At 37.7% G+C, this 16,262-nt stretch overlaps 1 protein-coding gene across 8 annotated transcripts in view; it reads left to right on the forward strand.

Moving 5' to 3' along the window:
• The first annotated feature begins 1,182 nt into the window (after positions 1–1,182).
• LOC126248507 (phosphatidylinositol 4-phosphate 5-kinase type-1 alpha-like) overlaps positions 1,183–16,262 on the forward strand; it is a 300,192-nt gene continuing 285,112 nt past the window's right edge. For all 8 annotated transcript variants that reach the window (XR_007545495.1, XM_049949546.1, XM_049949548.1 and 5 more), the window contains exon 1: positions 1,183–1,485. Coding sequence is in view for 7 of the 8 variants with exons in the window: in XM_049949546.1 (XP_049805503.1) it covers positions 1,380–1,485 (106 nt within the window). In the remaining variant the exon portion in view is untranslated. The remainder of the gene's footprint in view (positions 1,486–16,262) is intronic.

The following is a 16,262-nucleotide window of genomic DNA, read 5'->3' on the forward strand; positions in this document are numbered from 1 at the left end:
ACAGCTAAAAATCTCTAATTACAGCTGGCCATTTCTGTTTCTGAGATGTTACATACATAACATACATCGATGTCATGACAACTATGCATTTCAAATGCCAGTAATTGGGATTTGGTGTGATTCTCCTTGAGGCTCTAATCACTGAGCTATAGCAGGTAGACAAAATGATGGAAACACCAAAAACACAACACATTGCCATCCTAATATGGTGTAGTAAACCAGTTGACATTGAAAAAAACTTCCAGTCTTCTTATAATGGATAAATACAGGCCCTGCATAGTTTTAAAGAGAATTTTATATCATTATGAAGATGGTATCTGTTCTTTCAGACCATGTCCGAAAGAACAGGTACCATTGGTGATCTTGCAGCTCTCTAAAAACTAAATTATAATGAAATACAGACCTTTAGCTGCTTACAGTCGTTGATAAATATCAAAGGGGACAGTTAAAAATGTGTGCCAGACCGGGATTCGAACCCATGATCTCCTGCTTACATGGCAGTTGCTCTATCCATCTGACCCACCGAGGACACATAGGATAGTGCGACTGCAGTGACTTATCTCTGGCACACTCCCCATGAGACCCACATTCTCAGCTTACTGTCCACACACTACATTTGTTGTGCCCCTGCCCACTATAATCATTACTCGCAGCAGTCAATCTACTGATTCCTGTAATAGTTCGGGCAATGTGAGTGCATCCACACTGAAGAAGAAGATCATTGGCCGGTAAGCCTTATGTATATGAAGATGGTATCTGTTCTTTCGGACATGTCCAGTCATCCTTGATGACTGGAAAACAGTGGCCTGGTCAGATGTCATGTCACTGGGCCACAGATATTTGCAATTGGTTTGATTTGGACACCCAGATCGCCTGATATGAGTCCCATCGAACATGTATGAGGCATAGTGAAGAGTTCAGTTCGTGTACAACATCCTGCACTGGCAACACTTTTGTAATTATGGACATCTATAGAGGCAGCAAAGTTATCTTCTCATGTTGTGTTAGAAGACATCTAAATATGTTAGTAAGAAGGTGCACGTGCAAGTTTTTAGTGCCTATGGATGGCCAGTTTCAGAGATTCACGAAGTGATCATGCGCAGGTCGACAAGTTTATTCTAACATCCTTGCATGAGGAGGATAACTTCGAGGCTGTTATTATCTTTGAGTTGACAGCACACTGTCAACGATAATGTGAATCAGATCTTGTTTTCACTCGCGTCCGTATGAGGGAGATGGATTATTTGGAAATGTAAACTTTTCTGTGTGTAGTTTAGGGGTGTTAAATAACAATCTACACACTTTAATCGTAAAAATGGTGCTTTGTTATCAAGTCATATGTGTTATAAATAATCATAACCGGTGTAGAAACCTGTAAAATGGCCACTGTAGCAGAGGATGGAATTGAACTGGCGGAGCCATCGATAAGCCAGCAGAATGGGGAGAAAAAGAAAGCGGTTTTCGGACCTGGATATGAGGGAGAAGGTGAGAACCCATTATTTACATTTCTTTATTGTATGTAGCGTGCTTGTTCGGCCAGTTCACGTTTTGTGTATCGCCGTATGCAGATGGTTGTCGCTCTTGTGTGTGAAGGAAATCATCTTTGTTTAAGTAAACATGTGTCATTAGTTTCAGGGATAGTAAACCATTCATCGGCACTGTGAGAACATTCAGAATGAGTTTTCAAACCTGTTCGTATTATGCATGTGATAACCTGTAACTTGTCAAAAAGTAATAGTGGTTGTATGTCAGCATTGTGTGTTTGAGATTTGTATAAATCACATTAATCGAACCTACAAGTTTTCCTTTGCTCACATATTATATGAAGTAATTTTTCATATTCAGAGACATTTACTGTAATTTGTTGAATGTCATAGCTTCATGCATAGGAAATTATTAGAACGCTTTTCGGAATCCATGCTAGAAACCGTAATATGCTTTGGTGGTGTGTTGATTTTTCAGTACAGTAGCCAGAAGGTTTTATGTTGAGACATATTTGTGTCCTGTATGACACTTTTGACAGTCACCTTTAGCTCGAGTGTGTGTGAAAAATGCCATTCGCACTTTCGTCATTAAACGGATGTCCCCCCTCCCCTCCCCACTTCCATGAGTAACGGACCCACCTTAACCACTGGTTAAAGGAATGTTACTTCCAACAACACCATGGCAAAGCTGAAATATGTTGTGGTTGTCAGTAGGCCAGTAGTCGTTTTGCTTTTCACATTGAGAGATTACTTGAATGTCAGCTTTTTTTACTGTCATTTTTGTTGATGTGTGTAAACACTTGATTTTGTTTTTCAATATAGAAAAAGTCATCCTGGTGTGACGAATATTATAAATTCTGTCATACTTGGCCATTTGTTTCACTAATTGTGTATTCTTATAAGTGATATTTTCAACACAACAAATATTTTGGGATGTATAGAAAATTAGCTGTTTCCCAGTGACATCCTTTTTTCCCCCTCTTACTTTATGACTCTTCAAATACTGAGAAAGTCTTTTGTTTATCAACTGTTAATAATCAAAGCTCTAGAGTCATTTTCATGTCAGGTGTTCTGTATGCATACTTCATGAGTTTGTGAAAGATCTCACCACATTCTGTCTACACTCAGTATTGTTGTCCTATGGTACTGTATCTGTTCAGCAATTGGTTTTTTGTCCCTTTTTAGCAACATCTTGTTCACTCTACAATTAATGTGTCTGATCCCACTCTTTAACCATTTCTATAAAGAGCCTATTTAGCATTCTAGGATGATAGGCCTCATTATATTTCCACCTACCAAGCAATCACTTCTGCAGATTTTAATACCAGAGTATACAGTTTTTATAATTCATATGTTTGGCAGCTGTACTGGTCGATGCTTGACTACAAATGTAGATCATTTGGTTCCTATCTTGTCTAAGGATGTTTTGTCACAAAATTGTATTTTAACTTCCCACTGTGCTTTATATGTGTGAAAAACCAAGACACGCCGTGTTCTAGATCTCTATTAAACTACTACAAATGAAGGCAGTGAATGGTGTGGTTTTAAATGTTAAATTCTGATTTAATTCACTTGGTTCTTCAGGTTACTACCAGTAATGTGATGTGTAGCTGTATCTATGTAGTAATACATATACAGTATTGTTATTTACTTCAATCATTTAACTTCTGTGTTGTCATTTTTCGCCGTTTGTTGCTGTTAATAGTCTTAGGCTGATCAGTTTTTGGTTACTTGTGTTTGTGGCTTTCACCTCAGTATTGCCATGCTGAAGCGAATATTTGATTTTTGCCACAGCTACCGTGTTATTCTTCTAGGTCAGGTTTGAGATGTTGATGCCAGGGTTTTTGTATCATTTTGTAAATGTGTATTGTCACTGTGTAGTCACACTGTTTACTTTTCTGACATTTATGGTATATTTAACTCTTTATTTATTTTATTATAATTGGAAGCAGCATGTTGTTTCTCATCATGTGCTTTAAAACTTTATTTACATGAAAGATTAATATGAAAGTTTTTTATGTATATTCATATGGCAGTAAATTGACATTAGTCAAGACTTGAACAGGAAAATGGAAAATATTCATATCTAAATGCTGGAAGACAACAATCAATAAAGAGGAACCATGTCTTCAAAATGTGAATGATACTGCTGTGTCACAAACAAAAAAACAAATTCACAAAGTAATGCACTAAATATGGCACACAACAGATCAGTCTGTTGGCCCAGTGTTTATTTTGCATTCACATTTATTGACTTAAGCAACTTATAACCAGTTATCGCCTTCCAACATAACCTAGACATCAGGCTACACTACACGAGTTTGTTGCCATAACCAAGATGTTATGTTAGGGGAGAGACTGAAATCACATTGTAGCAGAGGTGCAACCTATTTATTTACAAAATAAATAAATTGAGTATTTGTTGTGCCAGCACTGGTTATGCATATTAGATAACATTTTTGAATCAATGTTTCCTCAGTCAAATTTTCTCTTGGGCTTACCAGTTGAGTCCTGAGCAGTTGAGGGTAAAATTTAAATTGGGCCCAGAGGTGTACTTCAGCAATGTTGTCATTGCTCTCACCATGTTGTATGATGGGAATGAAAGAAGTTGAGTCAGCTGCTGGTTGTATGTAGCCATTGAGGAAGCAGTGAACAGCCAACATATTTTGAAAGAATGTCACAGTCTCACTTGGTTTATCACACCCTCTGAACTCATAATATATGCAGGAGAAACAGGGAAATATTTTGTCAACCAGGATTATCAAAGTAATTCAAGCTATACTATTAGGTCACAACCTAATCGCAACCTTATTATTTGTGGCATATTTGGAAGAAACTGTTAACTCTGTGTGATAACCAAGATTATTAATTTAATTTTTGTGAATGAAACCGTCATATTCCAACCTAACCATAACCTCGTGACGCGTGACATCCCGTACTGTAAAAAAAGAATCGGGTATTTGTCTCAGCGATGACGAAGAGAAGGGTTTCAATTCTGTCTCTAGATCCTTTTCATATAGGTAATTTTTCATTTGATACCATTTTGTCGGTGACTTCTTAACATGCAGATAGAAATGAAATACCTATACCAAAAAAAAAAAAAAAAAAAAAATGAAAGTGAAAAACAGGAAGAGTTGTAACCCCACGAGCTTTAGTGGCCAGTCATGTTCCACACAATTCTTCTGGCTGTCAGCTGTGCCATTTTGTAAAAAAAAGGGGGGGCACACAAAGCAAACAGCCAAAATAATTTTATTGAAAGTACGTATGAGGAGTTTCATGGCACTTGAAAGCAAACGGGTCATTCCATGTGAAGTGTCCTAGGGCTTCCAGCTCAACGATCTTCAATTTTGACGAATTTTGTAGAGTATGTACCTGAGGATCCTACATGAACGTATGCAAAGTTTCAGACTTACCCATAACTTGGTTGAGGTGCTAGAGCCACTTTTGTGAAGACCACTTTTACCAAGACCAAAAAGTCGTGGAGAAATCTTCAAGTTTGGCATTCCAATGTTTCTAATGGAAAAGAGCTAGAATCTTGCTTCTGGGTATAGTGGTACAAATTTTTGTGCTTTACACACAAATTATGGAAGTAGAGTTCAGAAAGTAAAGCATTTGGCATAATCTCAGTTGAAAGTGGGCAACAAATCATGTCACGAGAAATTTGTCCCATACTTTGAGGCATAAGTAGTGGAAAAAGTGTGCTATGGGCCTGGTCTTTTGCCAAACTAATGTCTGTCTGGGTGTTTAGTACATCAGAAATTTGGGCCTGGTTGTGTGTTTAGTTACTGTGCTACCATCCTACAAATTTGCTAAAAAACATGAAATATACCCATGTTCAAAGTCATGTGTGTCAAAATGGACACCTACCACATTACGCTCATTAAAACCATTCAACAGAGCACAATTTATTCTATAAGAAAAACTTATTTTCATTTTGGTGTCGCTTTGAGTAATGTGCAGAAATTGCTCCTAAACTATTGAATTTTTTGTAATTCGAGAAAAATCCTTGCATTGGTCCATGGTGGCTACACCACTACCAATCTCAATGAGTGGTAACCCCATCGCCGAGGGGCCACACCCGATAGCCATGCAAGGTCAGCCATGAGTGGGTTTCCTTACTGCAGGTTCCCAAGCTTGAAAGTGAGAGTCTGGCAGGTTCCCAAGCCTGAATGTGGTTATCTAGCGGGTTCCCAAGCCTTGTTTGGGCCTCTTTGTGGTTCCCAAGCCATAATGCAGAATTCTTCAGTTGTTAAATGCTTTAAATTTGTTGCTGATGTCCAAAACTGTTGCTTCTGGGAAACTGTATTGCCACCCTATCATTGAAGCAGCTGGAACTGGTATGACTGCAGTTATCTGTATTTCTGCAATCCAGCATATGTCTCTTCTGGCTGGCCAGTGAAATGATTGAGCAGCTCCATGAGGATGCATGAAATTAATCAAGGCATCATTTTTTTCACATGAAACTTCACAGATATTTCCTACCCACCATTTTCCATCATAAATGCAAGCGACATACTGGCCAGGCTGTAGGTCAGTAATAGCAACATGTTTAGTAGGAACTTTAGCATATCGGTTAACATTTGCTATAAAGGACTATGTATCATTTGATACTCTATGAATCTGAAGTCGCTTTCAGCCAATTTGCACAAAATGGTGATGGTCGCTTGTACCAGACACTGTCCATCCATCCTCAAAACGTTTTTCTTGATCAATTTTTGCATCTTCAATAATTTCTTTTTTAATATAGATAAATTCAATGTAATGCACTTTTTTTTGCTATATTCAAACAGATCTGTTGGTCAGGTTACCTTCCATTCGGAAAGTGGGTGCACTCAACGACTGTTATGTGATGAGTGCAGCAATCAGTCGACCTTTTTTTAGATGTTATTACACAAATCCAATACTCAAAGAACTGTGACTGACACCCGAACAACAGGGACTTACATGCATTGACAATAGAAAATAGTGCATTGAGAATGGCTAGCTACTAGCTGAAATCTGGATTTGCGTAATAAAATCTAAAAAAGGACGACTGATTGCTGCACTCTATAATTTATAAGATCTGCTGGTGTGAAGATTTGGTTGTCAATTGGGCACTGAAGGCTAGCTCTTACTCCTAAACGCTTAACTGTGCCACCAATTCTGTCACATGGTGTTTTCCCATGGCTTGTTCCAAAAAAATTCCATTCTGCAGTAATGCCAAAATCTTTTTTATGATGGCAAATATTTAGGAAGTTCTTAAAATTTTTGTACTCTGTTGCCTAACCATCACTAAAATAATGAATGTGCTTAATTTTTTTTAAAATGCTCTTCAGGTATTTGATCAAGTACATTAAAAACACATGCACTGCGTCTGTGTCATGTCGTAGGCAATCACTGATTATTCAGTAGCTGACGCTGTTTAGGTCTTCATTATCTTTGTAGTAAATGACAAATAGATGTTTTGTAACTTGACTATTTTTCCCAATGGAATCATTGAACTGTCTCTTGGACAATAAAGGGGTAATATTCAGTGAAATCCATTAATATAATCAAATCTCCTGGTTTGAAACCTTCTTTAGTGAACTGTAAAGGCTTGCTCTGATGCTTTGCAATGTAGTGGTGAGTAGAAAGGGCCAAAAGTTTTGTAACTAATAGTTCAATGAATTCTTCAACTGTCATTTCTCTGGTTCCAAGTCTCTGTCAGTGTGAGACCATTGTTTGAACTGAATTGTATCCTCAGGATCAGTATTTGCAAAATCACTTTCCAAATAATCCTTTAGAGCTTCTCTCCTGACATACTTCACAGTGCTACAGCATGCAATCCTTTGTTTCAAAATTACAGACAATTTTGCTCAGTAACATGTTGTAATCTTCTTCTTCTTCTTCTTCTTCTTCTTCTCTCTCTCTTTTTTTTTTTTTTTTTTTTTTTTTTTTTTTTTTTTTTTTATATGTATATGTGCCAACACAAGTTTCACATTTTTATGTATTGTGCAGAGACAAACTGAATGTGAACCAGCTGTGCATACAGTCGCACACCACTTTGGCCTTGTTGTTGTTGTTGTGGTCTTCAGTCCTGAGACTGGTTTGATGCAGCTCTCCATGCTACCCTATCCTGTGCAAGCTTTATCATCTCCCAGTACTTACTGCAACCTACATCCTTCTGAATCAGCTTAGTGTACTCATCTCTTGGTCTCCCTCTATGATTTTTACCCTCCACGCTGCCCTCCAATGCTAAATTTGTGATCCCTTGGTGCCTCAGGACATGTCCTACCAACCGGTCCCTTCTTCTTGTAAAGTTGTGCCACAAACTCTTCTTCTCCCCAATTCTATTCAATACCTCCTTATTAGTAATGTGATCTACCCATCTAATCTTCAGCATTCTTCTGTAGCACCACATTTCGAAAGCTTCTATTCTCTTCTTGTCCAAGCTATTTATCGTCCATGTTTCACTTCCATACATGGCTACAGTCCATACAAATACTTTCAGAAACGGCTTCCTGACACTTAAATCTATACTCGATGTTAACAAATTTCTCTTCTTCAGAAATGCTTTCCTGGCCAGTCTACATTTTATATCCTCTCTACTTCGACCATCATCAGTTATTTTGCTCCGCAAATAGCAAAACTCCTTTACTGCTTTAAGTGTCTCATTTCCTAATCTAATTCCCTCAGCATCACCCGACTTAATTCGACTACATTCCATTATCCTCGTTTTGCTTTTGTTGATGTTCATCTTAATCCTCTTTCCAAGACACTATCCATTCCATTCAACTGCTCTTCCAAGTCCTTTGCTGTCTCTGACAGAATTACAATGTCATCGGCGAACCTCAAAGTTTTCATTTCTTCTCCATTTATTTCTTAATACCTACTCCGAATTTTTCTTTTGTTACCTTTACTGCTTGCTCAAGATACAGATTGAATAACATTGGGGATAGGCTACAACCCTGTCTCACTCCCTTCCCTTTCATGTCCCTCGACTCTTATAACTACCTTGTGGTTTCTGTACAATTTGTAAATAGCCTTTTGCTCCCTGTATTTTACCCCTGCCACCTTCAGAATTTGAAAGAGAGTATTCCAGTCAACATTGTCAAAAGCTTTCTCTAAGTCTACAAATGCTAGAAACACAGGTTTGCCTTTCCTTAATCTATTTTCTATAAGTTGTAGGGTCAGTATTGCCTCACGTGTTCCAACATTTCTACGTAATCCAAACTGATCTTCCGGGAGGTCGGCTTCTACCAGTTTTTCCATTTGTCTGTAAAGAATTCGCGTTAGTATTTTGCAGCTGTGACTTATTAAACTGCTAGTTCGGTAATTTTCACATCTGTCAGCACCTGCTTTCTTTGGGATTGGAATTATTATATTCTTCTTGAAGTCTGAGGGTATTTCACCTGTCTCATACATCTTGCTCGCCAGATGGTAAAGTTTTGTCTGGGCCGTCAGTAGTTCCAATGGAATGTTGTCTACTCCCGGGGCCTTGTTTCAACTCAGGTCTTTCAGTGCTCTGTCGAAATCTTCATGCAGTATCGTATCTCCCATTTCATCTTCATCTACATCCTCTTCCATTTCCATAATATTGTCCTCAAGTACATCGCCCTTGTATAGACCCTCTATATACTCCTTCCACCTTTCTGCTTTCCCTTCTTTGCTTAGAACTGGGTTTCCATCTGAGCTCTTGATATTCATACAAGTGGCTCTCTTTTCTCCAAAGGTCTCTCTTAATTTTCCTGTATGCAGTATCTATCTTGCCCCCTAGTGAGATAAGCCTCTACATCCTTAGCCATTTTGCACTTCCTGTCAATCTCATTTTTGAGACGTTTGTATTCCTTTTTGCCTGCTTCATTTACTGTGTTTTTATATTTTCTCCTTTCATCAATTAAATTCAATATTTCTTTTGTTACCCATGGATTTCTACTAGCCCTCGTCTTTTTACCTACTTGATCCTCGGCTGTCTTCACTACTTCATCCCTCAGAGCTACCCATTCTTCTTCTGCTGTATTTCTTTCCCCCATTTCTATCAATTGTTCCCTTATGCTCTCCCTGAAACTCTGTACAACCTCTGGTTTAGTCAGTTTATCCAGGTCCCATCTTAAATTCACACCTTTTTGCAGTTCCTTCAGATTTAATCTACAGTTCATAACCAGTAGATTGTGGTCAGAGTCCACATCTGCCCCTGGAAATGTCTTACAGTTCAAAACCTGGTTCTTCAATCTCCGTCTTACCATTATATAATCTATCTGATACCTTCTAGTATCTCCAGGATTCTTCCATGTATACAACCTTCTTTTATGATTCTTGAACTAATTGTTAGCTATGATTAAGTTATGCTCTGTGCAAAATTCTACCAGGCGGCTTCCTCTTTTATTTCTTACCCCCAATCCATATTCACCTACTATGTTTCCTTCTCTCCCTTTTCCTACTCTCGAATTCCAGTCACCCATGACTATTAAATTTTTGTCTTCCTTCACTACCTGAATAATTTCTTTTATCTCATCATACATTTCATCAATTTCTTCTTCATCTGCAGAGCTAGTTGACATATAAACTTGTACTACTGTAGTAGGCGTGGGCTTCGTGTCTATCTTGGCCACAATAATGCATTCACTATGCTGTTTGTAATAGCTTACCTGCACTCCTATTTTTTTTATTCATTATTAAACGTACTCCTGCATTACCCCTATTTGATTTTGTATTTATAACCCTTTATTCACCTGACCAAAAGTCTTGTTCCTCCTGCCACCGAACTTCACTAATTCACTCTATATCTAACTTTAACCTATCCATTTCCCTTTTTAAATTTTCTAACCTACCTGCCCATTTAAGGGATCTGACATTCCATGCTCCGATCCATAGAACGCCAGTTTTCTTTCTCCTGATAACGACGTCCTCTTGAGTAAATTCACAAAATTTGGAAAATCCAACTTCATGTCCATTTTTATTGCAGTATGCAATAAACATTTCTTTTAAGTTGCTCAGTAATAAGTATTTTCATTTTTGAACCTTTTCTCCATTGATCTGAACAGTAATACAGTCCTTTATTCCTGGATAAATCATACTAAACTCTTCTTCGTAAAAATGTTCAATGGCTCTTGCCTTCACAGCCTCAGAAAGCTTTTTCCCATATTTACCTTTGGGCTGTTCCAATATTCCCTGTTCAGTTTTTAACTTTCTAGCCTTCCTTACCATTCTTTCTGAAACACAAAATTCTTCCATAGTCTTTTTTATAGACCAGTTTTGGGGAACTAATGTCAAAATTTGAATTTTCTCATTATGGTTTGATGTATGAAATTTGTCTTTCAATTCTTGGGTCAGCTGACTGTAATCTGAACAAGTCAAGCATTGCTTGCTTGTGGATGGTCGCTCGAGTTCACTGGAATCAAGTCCTCCCACTTCTGCAATTTATTGCACCTTCAGCTTGATGTATTTTGTGCTTTGCTTATCCTTTTGTATCCACTGCACCAATTTGTTGAAATTTTAATGGTGATATTTCAACAGCTGTTAAGCTTGTATTCAAATTGTGAGCAACATTAGTCTCACCATCTTCATCTGACTGAGATGTAACTTGCATTTGTGAATATTTCAATGTATCAAATTCTTTTCTATAAGAAGGGCACATTTTTTTTTGTCTGGTTTAGTATCAGGCACGGTTATCCTTTTTAGTGAGTCATCTGTTTCTATGTTGATTGATCGCAAACTTTTTCGTGTAGTATGGTTTTTCTGATCAAATTGGTTGCAGCATGCTCTTTGCAAGAATTCACATCTTTGTAGGAGTAAAGCTTGATGGTGGAAGCATAGTTTAGCATTTTCAGTAGAGTTTAAACCACTCCGTTTAGTAAGTAATTCTTGTTCTTCTAAGCAAAGTTTCTTTACAGCTTTTAGTCCTTTAAAGCCACTGTATGTCATTAAATGGCATGGGGAATCAGTATTTCCAAAACTCCATACATTAACTTGATCTTGTTTTTCCATTTTAGCAACAACTTAATATGCTTCAGGCACTAAAATCAAATTGTCAAGTCCTAAATAAAGAAAAGAAATAAAATTAATAAGCATTCAGCTTCACAGAAATTACATAGCAGTGTCTAGTACAGTTAAATGGTTAAATTTAGCCTGAACCTGTCATAAACAGGTTTAAAATCACTAAATAAAAAGGAAAATGAATATTTAAACACTGCAGACATAATCTACAAAATTTCAAATTTAATGGACAATTTTTGCACCTTACCCAAAAAGACACAAAAATAAAATAAGTTTTTCTAATAGAATGAAATGTGCTCTGTTGAATGGTGTTAATGAATGTAATGTGGTAGGTGTTCATTTTGAGACACATGACTTCGAACACGGGTATATTTTGATAGATTCATGTTTTTTAGCAAATTTACAGGGCAGTAGCCCAAAAATTAAACACACAAGCCAGGCCCAAATTTGTGATATACTAAACACACAGACAGACAGACAGACAGTAGTTTGGCAAAAGACCAGATCCATAGCACACTTTCTCCACTATTTATGCCTCGTTAAAGTATGGGACAAAGTTCTCGCAACGTGATTTGTTGCCCACTTTGAACTGAGATTATGCCAAATGCATTGCTTTCTAAACTCTACTTCCATCATTTGTGTGTAGAGCACAAAAAGTTGTACCACTATACCCAGAAGCAAAATTATAGCTCTTATACATTAGAAACAGTGGAATGCCAAACTTGAAGAATTCTTCTCGACTTTTTGGTCCCAGTAAAACTGGTCTTCACAAAAGTGGCTGTAGCACCTCAGCCAAGTTACAGGTGAGCCTGAAACTTTGCGTAAATTCATGTAGGGCTCTCAGGTACATACTGAACAAAATTCATCCAAATTGTAGATCGTAGAGCTGGGAGCATCTTCTAAACTGAGACACTTGACATGGAATGACCCAAAAACGAGAGTAATATGTTCACACAACTGAAAAGATTGCTGAGAAACTCAAGAAGTATACTGATAAAATCAAGATCTTCATCAGCTGAGGCTGTTTTGATTGGTATAAGTATTTGTTCCTAGACTGTAAACTTATAGTGATAAGTTTTTGTAATAACGACTAGGAATTGGAAGAAATGGTTATGCCAGAGAAAAAGGGTCAAAATTTGTGGACCTGTGAAATCCAGCTATAGATTCTAAATTGGCAGCACAAATACACTTCCTTGCAAAACTTTAGACAAAAGTAAATTTCATATGGTGTGTCACTGCCAAGTAACAGTTCAATGAAATGTAGACCATTCATAGAAAGAACAGTATAGTACAGAAGGTAACTGAAAGAAATAAGCAATGAGACAAGAGAAATGACACTTTTATTCAAAGACAGTAACTCCACTGAAGTCTCCACAGTTAATGATGGTCCCCTGAATATGTCAAATGGTCTGTGACCACATTAAACATCTTAGGTGGAGGAGCTTGTGAAATATTGGAATGAGGGGGTATTGGGCAAATGGGATGGTCCACCTGTTCCCCTGACTTAAATCCCATTGAGCACCTCTGGGATGCATTGGGGAGATGTATTGACAGTGCTTCCACATACACCAACAACCATCCAACATTTTTCAACCATGTTGGTGGAGGAATGGAATGCTCTACCACAAGAACTCCTTACCAACCTCGTGCCCAGTGGGGAAGCACACTGTGGGAAATGCATTGCCATCTGTGATGACCACACACACTTATTAAGAAGCACCCCATATGTAATGTCCAGGGGACCGTCATGAATCACGGAGACTAAAGTGAAATTATTGTCTTTGAATAAAAGTGTCATTTCTGTTTGTCTCATAGTGTATTTCTTTCAGTTACCTCCTCTACTACCCTGTTGCAGTTAATTATGTATGACACAAGTTTCATCAATCTGTTACTTGGCAGTGACATGTCATGCAAAAGTTACTTCTGTCATTAAGTTTTACACACTGGTGTACTGTAGTACCAGAACTTTAATTTCTGAGATTCCCACCAAAAAGTAAACCTGAGCTATATGATGATCAAGTGTGTTATAAAAAATTGAAGAGGGGATAGAATACTTGTATGGGAACATTGGACCTGATACTAAAATTGTAGAATAAGGAGGAAAGAAAATTGACCAGAAATAATATATGGAAACTGAAAACTGCATACTAGGTAACACAAGTTTATTGCCCTCTTGAAGCTATTTCTGAAAAAAAAAGGAAAATCAGAGTATATTTGTTTAGACAAAGGCAGTGATACAAATTACAGGTGGTATGTTGTTAAGTGTCCCAAAATTTAGTTTTGAACCAAAAATGAGATAATTTTCAGTCACTGTTTGTTTATCCAGGAATCATCACTCAATGATAAAGCATTTATCATCATAATACAGTGAAGAATTCATGTTAGTATTTTGCAACCATGGCTTGTTAAACTGATAGTTTGATAATCTTCACACTTACCAGCACCTGCTTTCTTTGGAATTGGAATTCTTACATGGCAGTGTTTGGCATGTCACATATATCTTGCACACCATGTGGAATAATTTTGTCATGACTGGCTCTCCCTAGGATGTCAATAGTTTTGACAGAATATCGTCTACTCCAGGCACCTTGTTTTGACTTAAAAGGTCTTTCAGTGCTCGGTCAAGTTCTTCTCTTAATATCATACCTCCACCTCATCTTCATCAATGTTCTCTTGCCTTTCTATAATATTACCTTCAAGTTAATCTCCCTTGTATAGGCCTTCTGTATACTTCTTCCACCTTCCAGCTTTCCCTTCTTTGCAGTACTGGTTTTCCATCTGATGTCTTAATATTCATACGGCTGCTTCTCCTCTTTTCCGAAAGCCAGCTTCTCCTCTTCAAAAGCCTCTTTAATTTGTCTATAGGTGGTATCTGTCTTTCCCCTGGTGAAATAGGCTTCTAAATCCTTTATATGTCCTCCACCCATTCCTGCTTATCCATTTTGCACTTCCTATAAACTTTTTTCTTAGGCATTTGTATTCACTTTTGCCAGCTTCATTAACTGCATTTTCTTATTTTCTTTGATTAGATTCAATATCTCTTGTGATATCTGAGGACACCTACAAAGCCTTGTCTTTTTACATATTTGATCTTTTGCTGCTTCAGTATTGCATCTGTTGAAGCTACCCATTTGTCTTGTGTGGTGTTCCTTTTCCCATTCTAGAAAACCCTCAACAACTTCTTGTTCTTTCAGCTTATCCAGGTCCCATCTCCTTAATTTCCTACAGTTTTGCAGTTTCTTCAGTTTTAAGTTACAGTTCATAACCAGAAAATTGTGGTCAGTCCACACTCCAGTTGTCTTTCCAAATTTTCTAACCTATGTACCCGATTAAGCGATCTAACATTCCATGCTCGGACTCGTAGTATGCTAGTTTTATTTCTCCTGATGATGACACCCTCCTTAGTAGTCCTCACCAGGAGATCCAAATGGGAGACTATTTTAGCCAAGAGGAACCACACATTTGTGTGGCCACTCAACAGATATCCCTACATTGTGGTTACAGGTGTGCTAGAGCTATCTGTAGCACTGAGACATGCAAACCGTCATATCAATGGCAAGGTCCATGGTTCATTCTCCTTTACAGAAGAATGGAAAAACTGGTAGAAACTAACTCCAGGGAAGATCAGTTCGGATTCCAGAGAAATGTAGGAACACATGAGGCAATACAGATCCTGTGACTTGCCTTAGAAGATGCTTAGAGAAAGCTTCTGATAATGTTGACTGAAATACTGTCTTTGAAATTCTAAAGGTAGCAATGATAAAATACAGGGAATGAGAGACTATTTACATCTTGTGCCGAAACCAGATGGCGGTTGTGAGAGTCGAGGGGTGTGAAAGGGAAGCAGTGGTTGAGAAAAGAGAGAGACTGGATTGTAACCTTTCCTGAATGTTATTCAATCTATACACTGATCAAGCAGTAAAGGACACCAGAGAAAAATTCAGAATCGGAATTGATCATAGAGAAGAAATAAAAATGTTGAGGTTTGCCAGTGACACTGTAATTCTGCCAGAGACAGTAAAGAATGTGGAATAGCAGTTGAACGGAATGGACAGCATCGTGTAAGGAGGATACAAGATGAACATCAACAAAAGCAAAGAAAGAATAATGGAATGTAGCCAAATTAAATCAGGTTATGCTGAGAGATTTGGATCACAAAATGATACACTTAAAGTAGTAGATGAGTTTTGCTATTTGGGCAGCAAAATAACTAATGTGGACAAAGTAGGGAGGTTATAAAATGTAGACTTGCAATGGCAAAAAAAGGAGGTTATCTAAAGAAGAGAAATTTCATGGCATTGAACATAGATTTAAGTGTTAGGAAGTTTTTTTCTGAAGGTATTTGTCAAGACTGTAGCCATGTATGGCAGTGAAATGTGGATGATAAGCAGGTTAGATAAGAAGAGAGTAGAAGTTTTTTAAATGTGATGCTATAGAATAATGCTGAAGATTGGATTGGTAGATCACATAACTGATGCGAAGGTGCTGAACAGCATTGGAGAGAGAAGAAATTTGTGGCAAAACATGACAAGAAGAAGGGATTGGTTGATAGGGCACATTTTGAAACATTAAGACATCACCAGTTTACTATTGGAGAATGAGGGGGGAGGGGGGGGGGAGGGTTGTAGAGGGAGTTCAAGAGATAAATACAGTAAGCAGATTCAGAAGGATGTAGGTTCCAGTAGTTATTCAAAGATGAAGAGGCTTGCACAGGGTAGACTAACATAGAGAGCCGTGTAAACCAGTCTTCAGACTGAAGACCACAACAACACAATGAAAACAAAGAATTCAAAAATACAGAATATATAAGGTGTTGTGGACAGT

The sequence above is a fragment of the Schistocerca nitens genome, chromosome 3 (assembly GCF_023898315.1).
Source record: "Schistocerca nitens isolate TAMUIC-IGC-003100 chromosome 3, iqSchNite1.1, whole genome shotgun sequence".
In the NCBI taxonomy this organism is placed as follows: Eukaryota; Metazoa; Arthropoda; class Insecta; order Orthoptera; family Acrididae; genus Schistocerca; species Schistocerca nitens.